This window comes from Brachyhypopomus gauderio, chromosome 18 (assembly GCF_052324685.1).
Source record: "Brachyhypopomus gauderio isolate BG-103 chromosome 18, BGAUD_0.2, whole genome shotgun sequence".
Lineage (NCBI taxonomy): Eukaryota > Metazoa > Chordata > Actinopteri > Gymnotiformes > Hypopomidae > Brachyhypopomus > Brachyhypopomus gauderio.
In genome coordinates, this window is record NC_135228.1 from 8,186,006 (window position 1) to 8,206,931 (window position 20,926).

Genomic DNA, 20,926 nt, shown 5'->3' on the forward strand with positions numbered 1-20,926 from the left:
AAATATGGTGTCTCACAAGGATCTGTATTGGACCCCATATTATTCTTATAATATATGCTACTACTAGGCACAATAGAATTATTGTGGCATGGTGTAAGCCTCCATTGCTATGCAGATAATGCCCAGTTGTATATGTCTCCTAATCCTGATGATACTCAGTTGTATATATCTCCTAATCCAGATGATACTCAGTTGCATATATCTCCTAATCCAGATGATACTCAGTTGTATATATCTCCTAATCCAGAGGATATCAATTCTACTCCCAAAATTGAGAATTGTGTCAAGGAAATAAAAAAAAAGAATGGCATCTATTTTTCATCTTCTAAATTCCAAAACGACTGAGGTGTTGCTTCTTGCACCCAAAGCTGCAAGAACCAATTGGTATCATATTCCTCTTGCCATTTTTTTCAGTAACACCTAAATCTATTGTAAAAACCTTAGATGTCACTATCACTTCTGATCTTTCATTTAACACACACATACGCAATGTCACTAAGGCTGCCTTTTTCCATTTATGTAATATTGGCAAGCTGAAACATTTACTTTCATTATCAAAGGCAGAGAAGTTGATCCATGATTTGTCCCTTCAAGATTGGACTACTGTAACAGTCTTTAATTGGATGCTCTAAAAAGTCCCTAAAGAAACTCCAACTCATACAGAATGCTGCAGCCAGAGTCATAACTAGCCCTACTCTGGGCGGCATGGTGGTGTGGTGGTTAGCACTATCGCCTCACAGCCAGTCTGGGTTTGATTCTCGGTCTAGGCTGTTCTGTTTGCATGTTCTCCCTGTGCCTGCGTGGGTTTTCTCTGGATACTCTGGTTTCCTCCCCCAGTCCAAAGACAGTTTCTTGATCACTCTAAATTGCCTGTAGGTGTGTATGTGTGTCTTGGCCATATGGTGGACTGGCGACATGCCCATGGTGTACCCTGCCTTCGCCTGGAGATGCTGGGATTGGCTCCAGCCCCCTGTGACCCAGACTAGCGGGATTAAGCGGTACAGATAATGGATGGAAGGATAGTCCTACTCTCTCTACTTTGCATGGACTCCTAAGCACCAAGGAACCGGACAGAGACACTATAATTCCTGAAAGACTCTTCATCTCCTCCATCAGATGGGAGATCAATGCTCTGATGAGCAGTCAGGAATCCATGGCCACCAATATCCTCTGATATGTAGCCTCATTTTCGAAGCTCCACCCTTTACCTGTATGACCATGAACACACATGGCCATAGACTTTGTGACGGACCTGCCTGAGCCACAGGGATACACAGCAGTTTTAACTGTCACAGACCGTTGTCTCGCAACGTAAAATTGATCTCTTTTTCTGGTTAGCATACCGCTTTTCAGAAGCCTTGTTTTTACATGTATTCCAGGACTTGGGGGTGCCAGAGGAGATCCTCTCGAATTAGAGTCCTCAATTCACCTCCCAGGTGTGGTCCACTAGAGAGGCTAGGTGGAGGTGCCCAATCTAATGGGCAGTGTGAGAGGGTTAACCAAGAGTTGGGGAAGTTCCTACGCGTATTCTGCTACAATAATCCCAACGACTGGGCTGCTTTCGTTCCTTGGGCAGACATAGCCCAAAACTCACTCACCAGATCAATCAAATCAAATCAAATATATTTATATAGCGCTTTTCACAGCACATGTAGTCACAAAGCGCTTTACAGGATTTACAAGGTTAACAATACTAACTACAGGACCTTAGGGTTGCCTTCTGAGATCTATGGGTCTTTTTTTTGTTTAAGCATGTTTTCATATATTTCTCTCTAAACATACTTAATTATATCATTTTACCCATACATTTCATATTAAAATGTTCACAACAATCTCAGCTCCCATCCTAATGATGTTACATTTGACTTATATTATTGCATAAATAAATAATATGGTCCTAAAGTTGAAAAATTTAAGTCAGATTTCTAAATGCTTCTCATATTTCATATGAAACCATACCTTTAATGAAATATTTCAATTATTTTAATGTTTGAAATAAGTGTTGGCTTCACAAAAATATTTAATGTGTAAAAATGTGTAAATAAACGAAAACATGAAATTTATGATCACTATAATAAAAGTGTGGTCTGAGGAACTGAGGGAATAAAAGTGTGGTCTGAGGGACTAAGATAAAATGTGGCTGATCAATAATTTTTTCTAATTACATATCGAGCGTCATGTGTGCAAGAGAAAAAGAATAACAATAACTATAAAAAAACAAACTGCACAGAGCAGTGATCAGCGTGGCCAAAACATATCCATTCATCTATATTATTCTATACTATACTTTCACACTTGGCAATCTACAAAGTAAACGTCTACTAATGGACAATTTAGGCAAAAGTCAAAAACAAAATTATAAAAAATAATAAAAAATCATTTTATTATGAATCAATTACATGAATTTTGCAATGAAGCTAGTAGGAGCATAGGTGCCTCAGCATCTATTTACACAAATATTCAGCTCGCCAGTCAGATGTCGAATGAGGACTGAAGGCTCTGCCTTCTTCCACAAGGGGCAATACTTAATGAGGTCATCGGTCATGTAATAAATGACACTCGAATCTCCCAATCACACAGGGGAGGGGAGTAAATCTTAGTGACACATGAACCTACAAATCAAATGTAGGCATGTTTTCAACTCATTTATTGGCCCCTTGCATTGTATATGCTCAAACATGAATTAACATTTAAAGGGCCAGCGTGCAGTTTCCAAAAATGTTTGAACCATGTGTCTGTGATGTTGTATTGTTGAGATATTAATATTTATATTCATAAACATGCATATTGACGCACCAGTGTGCCAATAGACCTCAGTGGGGCTGCTATCACCCTAACATGGCACCCTGGACAGCAGGGAGTTCTGATGTGCCGGTGTTGGACTGGATGACACGCAGTGAACAGGTATGAGAGGACACACACCGTTGTATCACACGGATATTACAGACCTACAAGGACCTAACCTGGAGTATGCAGTAGGAGACAGAGACTGGTTAACCACAAGGGATTTTAGACTACCTGGTGTGTGTAGCAAACTGAAATCCAGATATACTGGTCTGTTCAAAATCACCAAATGTATTAATGATATAACCTTTTGCTTTGACCTACCTCCTCGCTACCACACATCAAGCACGTTCCACGTATCTCTCTTCAAGCCTGTTGTTACATATCCCCTTGATGCAGCTACTCCCAAGACCGCCCCTCCCCTGGCTGTGGACTTCGATGGCACACCTGTTTATGCCGTTTGAGAGATCCAGGATTGTAGGAGCCAGAGGTCTGGCCTGTTCTACCTAATGGACTTGGAGGGATACGCCCGGAGGAGCAGCGTTGCCATCGTACAGCAGACCCAAGGGGACCACAACACCCAGAATTCCAGTAGTCTGCCTTGTGTGTGTGTGTGTGTGTGTGTGTGTGTATATATACATACATACACACACACATATGTTTTTATGAAGTTGAATTTATTTTAATTGTAATTTTACAATGCCGCCTTCTCCATATGTATTTCATTATAAAAAAGCCCATAATTTTTATTATTTCTGTTGGGCACGTGTACAACAGAAATCAAAGTCTCAAAGCAGCTTTGCAGAAATGTGGGCCTTAGTGCACAAGCCAAAGGAAACAGTGACAGGGAAGCACTCTGCAGAGACTGCATGAGGAAGAGAGCTTGAGGAAAGCTAGACACAAAAGGGGAATCCATCCTGCCCCAGGCACCACCGCTCTAAACAAGTAGGACCTTAACAGGTTCCTGGATCACATTTAAGGATTTGTTAGCATGTGTTTGTGAATGGGGAGAAGTATATTTGGTTATATTATATATATCAACGTACTGTGAGTGTAAACTACATTTAAAAGTTTTTATTTGATTTACACTTACTCAATCTCTCACTTCCAGGATCAGGTTGGCAGCTGTGAGAACTACTGTTCTCACACATGGGGTGTGTGAGTGTGTGTATGTATGTGTTTATATGTGTGTCCTGGCACTGTGTTCACACAGAAAACTGTTAAAAGGATGGCTTCACTCACCCATACTCTTTCTCCAACTGTGTGCCATTCTGCATTACAATAACTAGAACCATCCTGCAGAGATTAATAACCACACACATTTAACCACACTTTACACACCCTCCTTTAAATCCTAGTCAATAGTTAACCACAACTACTCTTTTGCACTTTCCTTAGGACTAGTATTAAGGGGAATATCAGCGTGTGTTTTCTGCTTGCCACTCCAACGTCTAACCCTTAAATAAATGACATAAATAAATAAATGACACTTTTCAGTCTGGTTTCAGAGCTCTCCACAGCACCGAAACAGCACTAGTTAAGGTAGTAAATGACTTGAGATTGAATAAGGATGCAGGCAAACTCTCACTCCTTTTTCTGCTAGATTTAAGCACCGCTTTTGACACCGTTGATCATGATATACTTCTTGATCGACTACAGAGCTGGGTAGGCCTTAGTGGCTTAGTCTTAGACTGGTTTAGATCATACCTAACTGGGCGTGATTACTATGTAGCATTAGGTACCTCTTCCTCCACATGTCAAAAAATAACTTGTGGCGTCCCCCAAGGATCAATTCTTGGGTTGTTACTGTTCAACCTATATATGCTTCTGCTACTACATATCATTAATAAACATGGTATTAGTTATTATATGCAGAGGACACTCAACTTTACATTTCTCTAGAACTTAAAGCCCTAAAATCAATTTGCTCACTGTTTGACTGCATAGATGATATACAGACATGGATGTCTGACAATTTTCTGCAATTAAATAAAGAGAAGACAGAGGTTCTTGTTCTTGGTAGTGATTTACAAATGAACGATGTCCATCAAATTAATCTGAATGCCAAACAGTGTGTTAAGATCCTGGGTGTCACCTTTGATAATGAGCTCAGCTTCAAATTACACATCATGATTACATGCAAGACAGCTTATTTTCACCTTCGAAACAACCGCTAAGGTCCGAGATATGCTCTCATGCTGATAGTGAAAAACTTGTCCATACATTTATCACATCAAGGCTAGATCATTGTAATGATGTTCTATCTGCTCTGCCAAAGAGCTCCATTTCCCACCTACAGCGAGTACAGAATGCGGCTGCAAGGGTTCTGACCCACAGGAGAAAGAGAGATCATATTACACCTGCATTTCATTCACTGCACTGGTTACCTGTCAGCTTTAGAATAGATTTGAAGGTTCTAGTCATGGTTTTTAAATGTCTTCATGGTCTTGCTCCTCTTTACCTCAGTGATGGTTAGATATGTTCCATTCAGGTCTCCAAACAGTAATCTACTGGTGATTCCTAAAAGCCGATTAAAGATTGGCGAGGGTGCGTTTAGCCACTATGGCTCAAAGCTCTGGAATCTGAAGAGCTCAGAGGCATTTCATCCCTGCACTGCTTTAAGAAGAGTCTCAAAACCTTCCTGTTTAGATCTGCTTTTAGTTAAGAAACTCTAAATCTGTTCCATCTTATTTACTTTATTCACTTTATTACATTATTTTATTGTGTTTGTTTCCTTTTTATCTTTAATTTATTTTAATATTTTCCTTTTGTCCTCTTATCTTTGCTTCCTTTTAATGTTTCTTTTAAAAAAATTATTCTGTAAAGCACTTTGAGTTGCATGTATGTATGAAAGGTGCTATACAAACAGAGATTATTATTATTATTATTATTATTATTATGGCGTGGGCATCTATCCCTTATGGCGTGGATGTCAAACCCTTATGGCATGGGTGTCTAACCCTTATGGCGTGGGCGTCTAACCCTTATGGCGTGGGCGTCTAACCCTTATGGCGTGGGAGTCTAACCCTTATGGCATGGGCGTCTAACGCTTATGACATGGGCGTGTAAACCTTATGATGCTTCAAGTTCATTACACGACCAGAGGAACAATTGGAGGACACAAAAAGGCTTTAAAATTGCACATTTCATGCTCAACACAGGATTTTACAATTTCTCTCATTTCTCTTTCTCTGTCAGTTCATTCACTGTTCACATGGTGTATATTAGAGTTTGCTTATAAAAAGAAAAAACGTATCCACTCAATTAAGACTATTTAATAATTACTTTCTAAAATCCAGGACAGAGTCATGGCATATGGGCACTGGAGATCTGACTCTCGGTGACTTTCCGCAATACTAATGAGGCTTCCAAAATAGGCCAGATATCCCATGACCTCTTTCAGAGCTGCAGATTACCTTTCATTCCAATTCTGTTTGCTTTTCATAAAAACTAGAGACCCAGTTTGATAATCCCTAACAGTGCTGTTAGGTCATGAAAGTCATGAGTCTATCAGAATGTTGTCTATCCACTGAAAAGAGGTATAGTAGTCATAACACAGGATAAAAGTTGACCATTTGATTACCAATGTCATCATGTGGCATGGTTGCAGAGATGCATTGATCCCGGCTTTTGTGTCCCGACACTGATTCCAAACTCCAGGTATCAGATGATACCAACTATTAATTTGATATAAGTGTTTTTAGGTGGTCTACCATAAAAAGAATCTCCTTGTAATTTTCAGTCCAAGTTCAAAATCACATTAACAGTTACACTTGTGACCAACATTTGCACTGGTTTCATGGATATAACAACATAAAATGTTTCTACATATACAGTGTATATGCATCAGTAATAAAATATTGAAAAATACTCTCAGAGCTAAAATAAAACTAAACATACCTTTACTCCTTAATCCCACTAGTTAGGGTCACAGGGAGGCTGGAGCCAATCCCAGCATCATCAGGCAAAGGCAGGTACACCATGGGCAGGGCACCAGTCCACCACATGGCCAACACGCCTACAGGCAATTTAGAGTGACCAATCAACCTTACACATGTCTTTGAACAGTGGGAAGAAACCAGAGTGCCCAGAGAAAAGCCACACAGGTACATGGAGAACATGTAAACTCCACACAGAGCAGACCGGACCAAGCATTGAACCCAGACTGCCTTGCTGTGAGGCGACAGCAGTAACCACCACACCACCATGTCTGATTCTGTTTGGTCTACAACGTGCAAGAGCACCTGTGCATCATGTTTAGATCTCTTAGTTCTCTCACTAAGGGAGAGGCCGTAGTGATCTAACCACGAATCTTTAAGATCAATAAGGTATCTCCCATCTTTAGTGCCTCTTAAATCCTCTGCACACTGTACTCTCACATCTTGCTATTAAAATCACTTCATAGGAAAGGTCTTGCTATGGTCTTTTGCTCAACTTCATGTTGATATTCTTTTCTTACTTCATGACAAACCCAAATGGTTTTACATAGTAAAATCTTTCAGATTAGAATCAAATGGCCCGTTATTATAAGGCCATGGTGATGGATTAGCGTTTGTGTACTAATCTGACTTAAAAATACAACCTGTCTTCTAATGCATTCTTTGGCTGTCTTGCTGTAAAGCTGGTCAGTGTAGCAAAACCACTCATTCTAGATGTTTTTCACTGCCCTTGTAAGACAAGTACAAGTTCTTTATCTTCTTTGTCTCTACATCTACTTCAGTTTGTACTCCCTCCTCATGTTTTGTTAGCCAGTGATTTCAACATTCATGCAGATAAACCAAATACTTTAGCCAACAATTTTCTGTTTCTTCTCCATTTGTCAGCCAAAGTTCGCTGGGATTATTTTCAATTAAGTTACTTTATCCTTCAAAGTGCTGAAACAGATCTGGTTAAAATCACAAATGATATTTGTTATCAGTTGAATCAAGTTTATGTTCCATTTTTATCCTGCTTGATTTTACCTTGGCTTTTGATGTAATTTGTCATGGTCCTATAGCTTTGAACACCCTCTTGTTACTATATACACCAGGGGTGGCCAACCCGTCATAGACCAAGACCCACTTTTCTTACTGTGTTACGGCAAAGAGCCACATCATACATGGGCGAGTGTAAATTATTAGCTGTGAAGACAGTCAAATGCGTGTTTTCCACTACGCCGGTTTTAAAAGTATTAGAGGCTCGCTAGGCTTGTAAACTAACCACGCACCACGAAAATGTAGCAGTGTGTCGCCCCGTTTGTGCAGGTGAGCCCGCGGACCGGCTGGGGAGCCGCATGAAACCAGGCAAAGAGCCGCATGCGGCTTGCGAGCCGCGGGTTGGCCACCCCTGATATACACTCACTGGCCACTTTATTAGGTACACCTGCTCATTAGCTCACAACACTAATTAATTCGTCTAAGCCTACATCATGTATATTCGACCCAGTTCCAACCCGTCTATTCAAAGACCTACTCCCAGCTATTGTAGGGCCTTTACTTAATATGATTAACTCTTCCCTTAACCTAGGATATGTGCCCAAACAATTAAAATGCGCTGTAATTAGACCCTTGATTAAAAAACAGAATCTCGATTCGCAGATTCTAGCCAACTATAGACCCATTTATAATCTCCCATTTATCTCTAAAATTCTAGAAAAAGCAGTTTCCAATCAGTTAAACCATTATCTCCAATCAAATAGTATCCATGAAAAGTTCCAATCAGGATTTAGACCGAACCACAGCACTGAAACAGCTTTAATCAGGGTAGTGAATGATTTACTAATATCGTTTGGGCTCGTCTCGTTCCTTATACTGTTAGATCTTAGTGCAGCTTTTGATACTGTAGACCACAACATTTTGCTGGATCGACTAGAAAACACGGTAGGTATTAAAGGAGTTGCACTCTCCTGGTTTAGATCTTATTTGACTGACCGCTTCCAATGTGTAAGTGTTAATAATAAAACCTCTAAATCTGTGCAGGTTAAATATGGTGTCCCACAAGGGACAGTCCTAGGACCAATTCTATTTACACTTTACATGTTACCCTTAGGCGAGATTATGCATAAGCACGACATCAGTTTCCACTCCTACGCAGATGACACCCAACTATATTTATCGGCAAAACCTGATGATTTAGGTGTAAACAGTAAAATCGAGAAGTGTGTAGAAGAGATAAAACATTGGATGGCATGTAAATTTCTAGCACTAAATCCGGATAAAACAGAGCTAATAATAGTTGGATCTAGGGCAGCGAGAGACAAGATACGTAATGTAGCGTTGAATCTACATTCTTTTACTATAACCCCCAGCGCAGAGGTAAAGAACTTAGGCATCACAATAGACCCAGATCGCTCGTTCTATACACACACATTAATAATATAACTAGGGTAGCGTTCTTTCACTTACGCAACATTGCTAAAATTAGAAACATATTAAATACTAGTGATGCAGAAAATCTAATCCATGCATTCATATCCTCTCGTCTAGATTATTGCAATGGTCTTTTAGCTGGATGTTCTGGTAAATTGATAAGCTCCAGCTGGTCCAGAACGCAGCAGCACAAGTTTTAACGAAAACTAAAACATTTGATCACATTAGTCCCGTACTATCGTCATTACACTGGCTGCCAATTAGATTCCGTATTGACTCTAAAATACTTTTACTAACATATAAAACACTCCATGGCTTAGCTCCAGAGTATCTTAGTGAACTTATTGATCATTACAACCCAGCACGTTCACTTCGTTCACAGGACGCAGGGTTATTAAGTGTTCCTAGGATCAAAAAGATCACAGCAGGTGGATGCGCCTTTTCTTTTAAAGCTCCACAACTGTGGAATAATCTTCCTGCCTCTATTCGGGACTCAGACACGGTCTCAATGTACATCATGGATTATCCCCTTTATATATCACTAGTCTTCATCAGATTACCTTTCACAGAGATGGCTACACTCCTCCCTTCCACCTTTCAGTAGCTGTTCTGGCTTTTTGTAAATATATTATAAATATCCACCACTATGGAACTCTCTTCCTCTAAACATTAGAAAAAAATTACCATGTCATAATGAATGTATTATTTTTGTTATGCAAATGTGTAGTTCATACTCATAATATGGACATGTTTATTGTTTTTAATAATTTCACTATCTTACCTCTTAAAATGTCCATAAATCAGTGTGAACTGTGACCTCCAGGCAGATATATTGAGGGGGTGTTCCCTACTAGAATTAGTGTGCAAGTGTGTCCTGATTAGATTTGTCTTCTCTGCTGGTAAGGTAGGCTTGAGTTTTCCAAGCCTTGAGTTGCTGTTTTTGGCAACAATGTCAGGTTCTATGTAACCACAAAGGTGATGCAGGTGTTGATCTGAGTGTCTTGAGTTTGGTTGGAGATTTGAGGTGTATCAACCAGGTTGCCATTGGTTGACATTTTGTGTGAGTGATTTCTGGGTTCAGGCTTTGGGTTATGGTTAGTGTTAGAGTTAGGGTTATGGTTAGGTCTCATTGGGGAGATGAAGCATGTCAATTTTGTAATCTGGAAAATTCTAGCTAAATAAACGGGTAATCAGTGGGGAACACGATGGCTTGGTGGTTAGCATGTTTGCCTCTCAGCACTGGGGTCTTCCTATCTGAGTGGAGTTTCCATGTTCTCCCCGTGTCTGTGTGGGTTTCCTCCGGGATCTCTGGTTTCCTCCCACAGTCCAAAAACATGGAGGTTAGATAAATTGGCAGTTCCTGACAAATTCTCCCCGAGTGTGTGACTGTGTGTCTCTTCATGTCCAATAAAAACAGTTGTCTGTGTGCTTGTATGCCCTGTGGTGGATGGTGCTCTGTCATTGGGTCTGTCCTCTCTCCCCTTCCTGCACCTAATTCAGTCCTCCAGGGGCTGTGGATTCTGGTAGAGACTACACTGTGTGCAATTGGCTGCTGCTTCTTGCTGGGGTGTGTGTGTGTGTGTGTGTGTGATTGGTTGTGTAAGACTTGGACCTGTGTTAAAATTGTAAAGCGGCCTTGGGTATCTTGAGAGGTGCTATATAAATCGAATGTTAATTCGTTCGTTCGTTCATTTAATGTCTGCTGCAAAAGGGCTCTGGACACTTTGGATGTGAAGCTTTCAAAATATGTGAGATTTCCAGAGCCTCAGCATAGTGGAGAATACTCCACTACTTCTCCAGGGACCTTCTGAGCTGTGGCAAGATGTCACACGTTTCTCTCCTTAACATGAAAACTCCGTTTTCCTTCAAATCTTTTGAAATCCAAATGGATATCACAGATGAGTTTGCCCGTGCCTTACATTAGCTGTACATTAGACCGCAAGAAGACATTTCCATTCTGCATCAGCATAAACGTGATGATCTTGGGATGCAGGTAGTCAAGCATTACACACTTTCCCTTGACTTCACCAGAAGATCTCAGTGTGCTACAGCACATCTTCGTAAGCAGTCTTCAACTGAGACAAACAGAGCCAGAGTGCTAGCTTTAATTAACACAGGACCCCACAAGTTTCATAATGGAATCCTGCTTTACTGCACTGAAGCACAGTGTATGGCAGTGTATGGTAGTGTATAGGTAGTATATGGTAGTGTATGGCAGTGTATGGTAATGTATAGGCAGAGGTGGGCAGTAACGAAATACATTTACTTAAGTACTGTACTTAAGTACAGTTCTTGAGTATTTGTACTTTACTTAAGTTGATTTTTTTTTAATACTTGTGACTTTCACTTCACTACATTCACTACACTACACGTCACTACACAACAAATACAGTACTTATCACTCCACTACATTTCTGTCCAACTCTCGTTACTCGTTACTTCCACACACAACTCTCCTCCCCTCCCCTGATAGTATTTTCACAGGTGACAGCCTATCAGCAATCAAGGATGTGTCTGTGAGGTGTAAAATCAAGTTCGGTGTCGCTAGTCGTTCTTTTCCTAAATAACAGCAACATGAGCGGAGACGGCGGTGATGGAGCATGCCAGGGTTGCCAACTTTTCAAGATCGCTTGGAGGGAGATTTGAACCTGGACTTGGTGGCGAGTGTAAATTGTTGATCGGGGGGTGGCGAACGTTACCGGGGCGGTGAAAAATGGACACAAATTAAGTATTATATCGCGATCGCCGGTGGTTGATAGATATAGATCAGAGGTAAATAAACTAGATTTTTTTCGGCGTGAGATATCGGAACTGTGGCGTGAGAGCGTGTGAAAACGGTCAAATGCGTGTGTCTCACGCTCAATGCGTGAGAGCTGGCAAACCTGGCATGCTCTTTTGCACCCATGGCCGTATCTCGACAAAATGTTCCAGTTTTCTGAACGGATGAATCATTCCTATCGTTTTAAATGCATGCTTTGTTTGCCAAAAACAAACTATATCACTGCATACCAAAATTCACCGTCCCACCTGAGGAAGTATATTACGGTATGCAGCCTAAATGTTTTGTTAAGTGACTATGTAGTCAGAGAAGCTTTGCAGTAAGGCTAGTGAAATGACTTTGCCTGCTCACTCCACTGCTAGGTCTGCTAGGATCACTATAAATAATGTTAACATTATATTGGCAAGTAATTCAAACTACGGAAACATCAATAAGGGAAACCATGTGGGTTAATCGAATCTTGTCAAATAATGTTTCCATTCTAATGTCAGTGTAGAATTAATGTTAATAATTCTAATGTGGCTGTGATTTCTAGTTTGAAAAGAGTTTGTTAGCATGTTGGGTGGCATGGAGTTGGTGGGCTTTAGCCATAGTGCAAAAGGTTGTAGCAAGGTTAGACTACCAAGATGCCACACTGCTAATTTTACTTTGTCTTTGTTTATATTGACTGTAGCATAATGTTGTATTGGATGACTGAATACCTAACTAGCAAAGAGAGAAAACCGTCATTTTATTATTGACTTTTAATATGGTAACATAATTTGCTTAAACAGGTTAGGCTAGGCTAATCAGTGAATTGTGGTTTTAGAAAATGTTTTTGTTCCTTAAACTAAAGTGTAGGTTAAACTTTTCTGCTACCACTACCTGAATGATGTACATCATTGGAATATGCCTTATGGATTATTATCAAAGACTGTATGAATATTATGCCCAAAGAGGATTTGGTAGGATGTATAATACTTTTAAACTATAACTTTTTTACAAATATGACGGAAGGTGTACTTTAATACTTAAGTATTTTTAAAAGCAAGTACTTCAGTACTTTCACTTAAGTAAGATTTTGAACATGCAACTTTCACTTGTATTGGAGTAGCATTTGACCAGTGGTATCTGTACTTTGACTCAAGTAATGAAATTGAGTACTTCGTCCGCCTCTGTGTATAGGTAGTATATGGTAGTGTATGGCAGTGTATGGTAGTGTATAGGTAGTATATGGTAGTGTATGGCAGTGTATGGTAGTGTATAGGTAGTATATGGTAGTGTATGGTAGTGTATAGGTAGTATATGGTAGTGTATGGTAGTGTATGGCAGTGTATGGTAGTGTATAGGTAGTATATGGTAGTGTGTAGTAGTGCATGGTAGTGTGTTGTGGCCCACTTCCATTGTGTTGTGACTGGATCTGCAGTGTTTCGTAATTTGCAGTGTGTTTCTGAAATGTAGCGCATGCAGGGGTGCCAACTCTCACACATTGAGCGTGAGACACACGCATTTGACCGTCTTCACACGCTCTCACGCCACACTTCCGATTTCTCACGCCGATAAAAAACTTTATTTACCTCTGATCTATATCTATGATTCCCCCCCGGTCATCAATTTACACTCGCCACCACCTCCAGATTCAAATCTCACTCCAAGCGATCTTAGAAAGGTTGGCAACCCTGCGCATGTGTTGTAATTTTGATGAATTTACTGTGTTTATGTGCAGTGCGTTTTTCTTTTGCAGCGTGATGGGTTTCCTCTGCCACTGTAAGGAAGGGATTCTCAGTGCTGGAGACCTCTGACTCTGCACAATTCTCTGTGGGCCGGTGGCAGTAAGAGGTATTGCAACTCCTTAGTACATTTATGCAACTTGACTTACACATAACACCATGTGATGCCATTCCACTCCACATACACACTCAATCTCAGAATAATCTGTCTCAATCCCAGAGATAATCTAGGAGTCCTGCCAGGGACAGCATTGGAAGATCTCTCCAGAAGCCTAGCACCTCAGACTCTACAGCATTATTATCCCAACGTATATTTCAATACACTGTAATCTCTGTGTGAGATTAGAGAAACACAAAAATGTATAGAGATCCAGGTGCTCTGGACTGGACAAGGGGAAACACTGGAATATCATGGATTCATTTTTAATCGACATCACCCATTTACACACAGCACACACATACACACATCAAACACAGATGCAATAGATCAGACCACTATTCAGTACATACAAACATTAGCTTGGATATTCCAATCTTGAAGATGAACATACACAGCACAGATTCTGTAATCCTAGGGCAGATAAATTGTAGTCATGCTTGGTGCCCATGGATATCTACCAGATCTGCTGCTCACCAGAATAACACTGAATATTTAAATATATTTGTTAATATCTCCATTCATACCAACTTCTCTTGTGCAATATCATATCACATTTGAAAAAATGAAATTAAATGCTATGTTAATTTTTCAGGGACTTTAAAATTTGAGATTTGACCAGATCAGCTACATTGTATCAAATAATCCAGTTCACTCTAATCCAGCCCAATGTGTAGCTGAGCAAAACATAGCCAAGTGTCTCACAGCTCCATGTCTACATATACACAAGTCGCACTTGTGAGTGATTGCACTCACTCTCACACTCACACGCTCCCTCACAAGCCTCATTACTAGGTACACCTGTTCAACCGCTCATTCATGCAAATATCTAATCTGCTAATCAAGCAGCTCACTGCATTTAGTTATGCAGACGTGGTCAAGACATCCTACTAGAGTTTGGGGAAGAAAGGTGATTTAAGTTTTTATGAAGGTTTGGTGCTAGATGGGCAGATCTGAATATTCCAGAAACTTCTGCTGTACTGGGATTTTCATGCATAACCATGTATATGGTTTAGAGAGAAAGGTACAAGAAGAGGAAATCTTCCAGTGAGCGGCAGTTCTCTGGGTGAAAATGCCTTTGTCCATTCCAGAGGTCAAGGGGAGAATGGTCAGACTAGTTTGAGATGATAAAAAGCCCACACTAACTCCTCATTACTTGTTACATCTGAGGTATGCAGAAGAGCACGTCTTATCACACATGAACTTTGAGGCAGGTGAGCTACAGCAGGAGAAGAGTCCACACCATGAAAGCATGGATCAATCCAGCCTTTTAATAGCACTTCAGGTTGCTGCTGGTGGTGTAATGGTGTTGGGGAGATTTTCTTGGCACACTTTGGGCCCCTTAATACTAACTGAGCATGATTTAAAGCCTACAAGAGTATTGTTGCAGACCATGTCCATCCTGTGGATCCAGTGTGGGCGTTTGTTACCAGGTTTCGACTCATTAAATGCAGGTACTCAATTTTCTGCAGAATTAGTGAGCTCTTTTAAACCCAAATCAAGAAATAGAATGACCCTGATGACAAAATGCCTAATGTAATATTGAACACCTACAGCAGGGGCAGCTGGGTAATTCCAACTAAACAGAATTCAAATATGCCTAAATATTAACTTTGCAAACTTTCATGTCATTCAGCATACTGCCCTGACTTGCAGACCCACACACATTCACGCTTCGCATGGACTGACACAAGTACTCAGCCACCAGCCAGATGCTCTCGTACGTGCACATGTAGACATTTCTCCCAGTGGGACGGTCATGAGTAAGGCAGGAACAGTTCTAATGTAATGCGGAGGGTGGAGGAGCTCTACCTGTGTGGGTTCCTGTGTGAGACGCATCGGCCCGATACATTCTTCAGTAGACGATACCTGAGACAGAGAGAGAATGAGAAAGGAGTTAGAAAGATAAAGAGGGGATCAGAGAAACTGATAAAGATACTTTAATCTGTTTAATCTCCTTTTACCATTCTTGCTGTTTGCCAGTTGTATTCTGCTGAGTCGATGTCAGAATAATCCCACCATCCTCCCTGACACCGACCCTCAAACAAGTCCACTTCAGACAGCATTCAAATACCACCTTCACGAGGGACGCCACGTTGGCTCGGATTTGCCCTTCCACCAGGCCAATTAGCAGACATGCCTCAGCATCGGAGGAACTTTGTTTAATCGTTTCAAATATAAGCTGTGTTTCTTAGCCAAGAAAGCAGGTTGTCCTAATACTGAGGGCAGTTTAAAAAGCACATGTAACTCCTGTGAGAGTGCAGCTTTGATGCCGAACAGATTGGCTCCTTCTTACCTGTCCCTGTCATCACCACTTATCCCTCAGCATAATCTGATCAAACAGACGACACTCTCTCTCTCTCTCTCTCTCTCTCTAACCTCCTCAACCAAACCACATGACAGATACAGCACAAGCATTTTCAACTCCCCTCCCTCCCAGAGACGCCCACACAAACAGACAGAAAGGCTTTAGAAAGGTCCATATGTGTTTGTTTGTTTGTTTGCTTGCTTGTTTGTGGTGAACAACTCCAAGGCAACACCAGCACCAGACGTTATGTAGGAGAAAACGAAAAAATATCAGGGAGGCGCTGAGCTGGCATTCACACGGCTGAAACACGGCGTTCTGAAGCACGAGGCTGTAACGCCAGGCTCCTGGCAGCAGCCCTGCCTGTTCTCCACTCTCCTTCTCTCTGCGTGAATATACACACTGCTCCATGTCCTCATGGACTGAACTCATGCTAATGCTGCCCTGAAGAGGACTGTAAATGCATTTGAAGAAAAAACAAGAATTAACGAAGGGGTAGAAAAAAAAAAAAAACCTTTTTAATTATTCTAATCCAATTCATTTAAACCGTTCCAATGTTACTTATGGTAACTGAGGCATCCATTTTAGAAATGGTTTCTGTTATAGTAATATAACAGTATGCAGAATGGAGCAAAATCATTAATAGGGCACTGGACCTCCTTTGGCCTTCTGAGCCACAGCAATTTGTTATGGCATAAATCCTGCTAGGTGTTGGAATCGTTCTGCAGGAATCTTGTCCCCTGTGGACAGGACAGCTTCTCAAAGTTGCTGTAAATTAGACGCAAGTACTGACAGTCCATTCTACCTCGTCCCAGAGATGCCCTATACGATCTGGGGTAGTATGAAGGTCAGGAAAACATGGAAAACACCATGACATATTCATGAAACCAGTCTGTGATTTTATGACATCATGACCCTTGTGGCCTGGTGCTTTGGTGAGCCCTACTGTCCCTACTGGGACCAGAGAACCCAGGGTGTGTCAAGAAAACATTCACCATTACTCCATGTCCACTAGCCTGAACTGCTGACACCTAAGAAGAATAACTCATCAATTCATGCTGCTTTCACTGAATTCTGACCTTCCCATCAGTCTGGTACAACAGGAATTTGGATTCATCTATCAAGGCGATGCTCTTCCAATGGTCAGTGTTCTGATCGGCACGCTTTTGCCTACTGGAGTCTGTGCTGGGGAATGATGAGTCATGCGTTCCGATGTGTTTATCTGAGCACCAGCGTTGTACTCTGCTGAAGTTTTGACTGCACCCCTGCTCGTCAGCACGATCCTTCACATCCTCCTCTGACCCTTTTCTTTGAGTTGTTGTTTACATTCCCTTTTGCAAGAGGTTCTTCCTCAGTCTCGCCATTCCGACAGTTCTTGACGCTGTTGCACAACCACAAGGTTGTCAGATTTTAAAATACTGGCTACAGCTAGTCAAGCACCAATGGCCATGCCTCATTCAGAGTTGCTCAAACCACTCGAGTTGCCCATTCTAATGTGGACTCTCAATGAAACTGATCCACTAAAAACATGCTCGGATTTTATGCTGTACTCCCGTAATCTGATTTTCTGAACAAAGCTTGGAGGCATGCTTAGAGGTCAACAATCAGAGTGGAGTCAACAAAAACAGCTCCTAGCCTGAAGATGCTCATGTGCTCATCTGTACTGTAGGCCTGCAGGACATTTCTAAAAATATTACCACGAGAGTGAGCAGGTGAAAGAGGGCCAAGATTTTAACGAGGCGTCTCTGTGGAGTCATGGCAGCTACTTTGCGTCAATTTTTATGAGGTCATATATTATGTACTTTTACCTGCTACGTTAATGTAGCCATTAAGGCAAGAACTAAATCAGATTCCAGTCTATTCATCTTTGCAATGTGAATGTGGCATCTGTTGTTGATACTGTTCAGCTGATGTATTTGAGATTTCATGTGAGTATTGTGGAAGATATCAAGTATATCTCATTTCATGTCAAATTTCAGAATGATTAATAGGATATTACATGAATGATATTACAGCCTTTACTGTAAATGGTTTATGGCTCTGATGAAGAACAAGTCAAAACATGAATGTATGAGCAATGAAAATTCTGCTTTGAATATCTTTGGTGTATAAAAATGTTAATGATATTTCATTGGGTACATTTGTGGAGCTTTTTTTAATGTCGCGAGAACCTGAAACTGAAACCATTATTTCTTGGGAAAAAAAGCCTGTGAAATTCCATCAGGTATCCAAAAATTCAAGTAAAAATTCAGGTCGGGAAAACATATATACTTCCAACTTAGAATTTCATAGATTATGGTCGGTAATCATTTCATTAACAAGAAATGCTTTAGACGTCTTTAGATGCCTGTCAGCAGAGGCAGACGGCGTTTTTGGACAGCAGATGCCACAGTCAAGTAGCACTTGCCACACTAAGTGCCACGATTATGTGGCACCTGCCACAAGGTGCCATTTCTGGGTGGCTCAGAGGCCACTTTCGTGCTGCTTATATGTCAAAGAGGGACCACACCCTTACAGGAAATTCCGTCAGGTATCCAAAAATTCAAGTAAAAATTCAGGTTCAGGTAAAAATTCAGGTTCGGGTCGAAATTTGGGTCGGCAAAACATTTGGGGTACTTAGGAAGAGCAAACAAACTCAGAGCTAATTGAACTACATCTAGCCAATCACAAAAAATCTCAGAGGTCATTGGGAGGCGCATCATTCTGCCAAATTTCCTGTAAGGGTTCGGTCCCTGTTTTTCAAGTAAGCAGCATGTAAGTGGCACAAAGTGGCCTCTGTGCCACCTAGAAATGGCACCTTGTGGCCAGAGCTACTTGACTGTATCTGCTGTCCAGAAATGCCACCTGCCCCTGATGACAGGCATCTAAAGACCACTTGCTTAAATCATCCCGACGAGTCCCGAATTACCATTTGTTGCATTTGATGAAATGAAAATAGTTCATAACTTTTGTTTGTAAATTATGTTGGGTGAAAGAGCTAGCCAGCTCTAAATTACAAGTTCATAATACTGTTTGGCGATAACGTCGATTTTAGATTATAGGAGGGTACGTGAATATACAGTGGTCAAAGTCAAACTTCAATTTATTTATATGGCACTTTTTACAACACATGGGGACCCCTGAGCTTTACACCTTCACATGTAGAATATTAACTGAATGCTTGATTAAATATGTGAGTCTTAAGTCTAGATTTAATGATTGGAACTGTGTCAGAATCTCGGATTGGAGCTGGAAGGCTATTCCATAACTGAGGGGCTGTCAGAGATACCGATCACACCCAGGATCGCCAGAGGGCGCCATCGCCGGAATACTGATCAGCACACCTGACTATAATTAGTTAATTCACCATACCCTACTTAAGAACTCTTTTCACAACACACCAGTGCGAAGTATTACCTCCTTGCATTGCATACCAAGCCATTATTCCTGTATATTCTCTGTCTGATATTCTGGTTACTGATCCTTGCTCTGCATTTTGACATTCTCCCCTGTTCTCCTAGCCACTTTTGTATCCTCTGCCTGCCGCTCTTAGTCCTTTCTGGTTTTTGACTCTCTGCCTGGATTTTGTCTCTCCGTTTTTGCCTTGCTCTTTTTTGTGCTTCTGCCCTCCACCCTTCTGGGTTGTCCCTTTGGGATCTCTGTTTGTTGTGTTTTGACTCATTCTATTAAAAAGATACGATCTTTTCTAAATTGCATATGGATCTTTCTCTGCCTTCTGGTTCACAACCGTTACAGGGGCTTTAACAGAGAAAGCTCTGCCTCTGGCTGTAGTCTTGCTAATTTTTGGATCTATGCGAAATCCTGAATTTTGGGAGTGCAGAAGGCGAGATGGGTTATAGTATGCAATGAGGTCACTCAGATATTGTGGAGCAAGACCGTATAACACCTTATAAGCCGATATTTAACTGGAAGCTAGTGTAATGCCATAAAGAGTAGGACAAATATAGTCAAATTTTCTAGCCCTAGTTAGGACTCTAGCTGCAGCATTCTGTACAAGTTGTAGTTTCTTTAGGGACTGTTTAGAGCATCCAATTAGAAGACCGTTACAGTAGTCCAATCTTGACGAGACAAAAGCATGGACCAGCTTCTCTGCATCAGGTAGGGGAAGTAAATGTCTCTACTTGGAGATATTACGTAAATGGAAAAAGGCAGCCTTAGTAACATTGCAAAGTGTCGAATGTCAAATGAAAGATCCGAATCAATGGGTGTTACTGAAAGGCCTTCTAGCAGCTGTGGGTCCAAGAAGCAACACCTCAGTCCTATTGAAATTTAGAAGAAAAAAATTAGATGCCACCAGGTTTTTAATGTCCTAGACGGAGTTCTCAATTTTGGGTGTAGTATTGACATAATCTGGATTAGAAAATATATACAACAGAGTATCATCTGTGAAGCAATGGAAGCTAATACCATGCCTACGAATGATTGTGTCCAGTGATAGCATATACAATGAGAATAATATGGGGCCCAGTACAGATCCTTGTGGGACACCATTTGTACATTCTGAATGTTCTGATATTAAAAGATCATTTTCTACTTTAGTCGGCGCAGTTTCAGTGCTGTGGTGGGGTTGAAATCCAGACTGAAACTCTAGGTCTGGGTCATGTTCTGTCTGTAAGAAAGGAGAGTGTTGTGAAGAAAGTACACTTTCTCTAGAATTTTGGAAATGAACAGAGATTGGTCTATAGCTGGATAGTTCCTGGGAATTAAGACCAGGTTTAATAATTAGTGGCTTGATGACTGCAAGTTTAAATGATTTGGGGATGTAGCCTAGGCTCAGAGAATAGTTAATCATAGTAAGCAAAGGTTCTACATTACTGTGCAGTAATTATTTTGAATAGATGAGTT

The 20,926-nt window shown here is 40.9% G+C and overlaps 1 protein-coding gene across 2 annotated transcripts in view; it reads right to left on the reverse strand.

The window, feature by feature from the left end:
- pde8b (phosphodiesterase 8B) overlaps positions 1-20,926 on the reverse strand; it is a 70,233-nt gene that overhangs the window by 37,684 nt on the left and 11,623 nt on the right. For both annotated transcript variants that reach the window (XM_076979331.1, XM_076979330.1), the window contains exon 2: positions 15,589-15,645. In XM_076979331.1, coding sequence (XP_076835446.1) covers positions 15,589-15,645 — 57 coding nt within the window. The remainder of the gene's footprint in view (positions 1-15,588; positions 15,646-20,926) is intronic.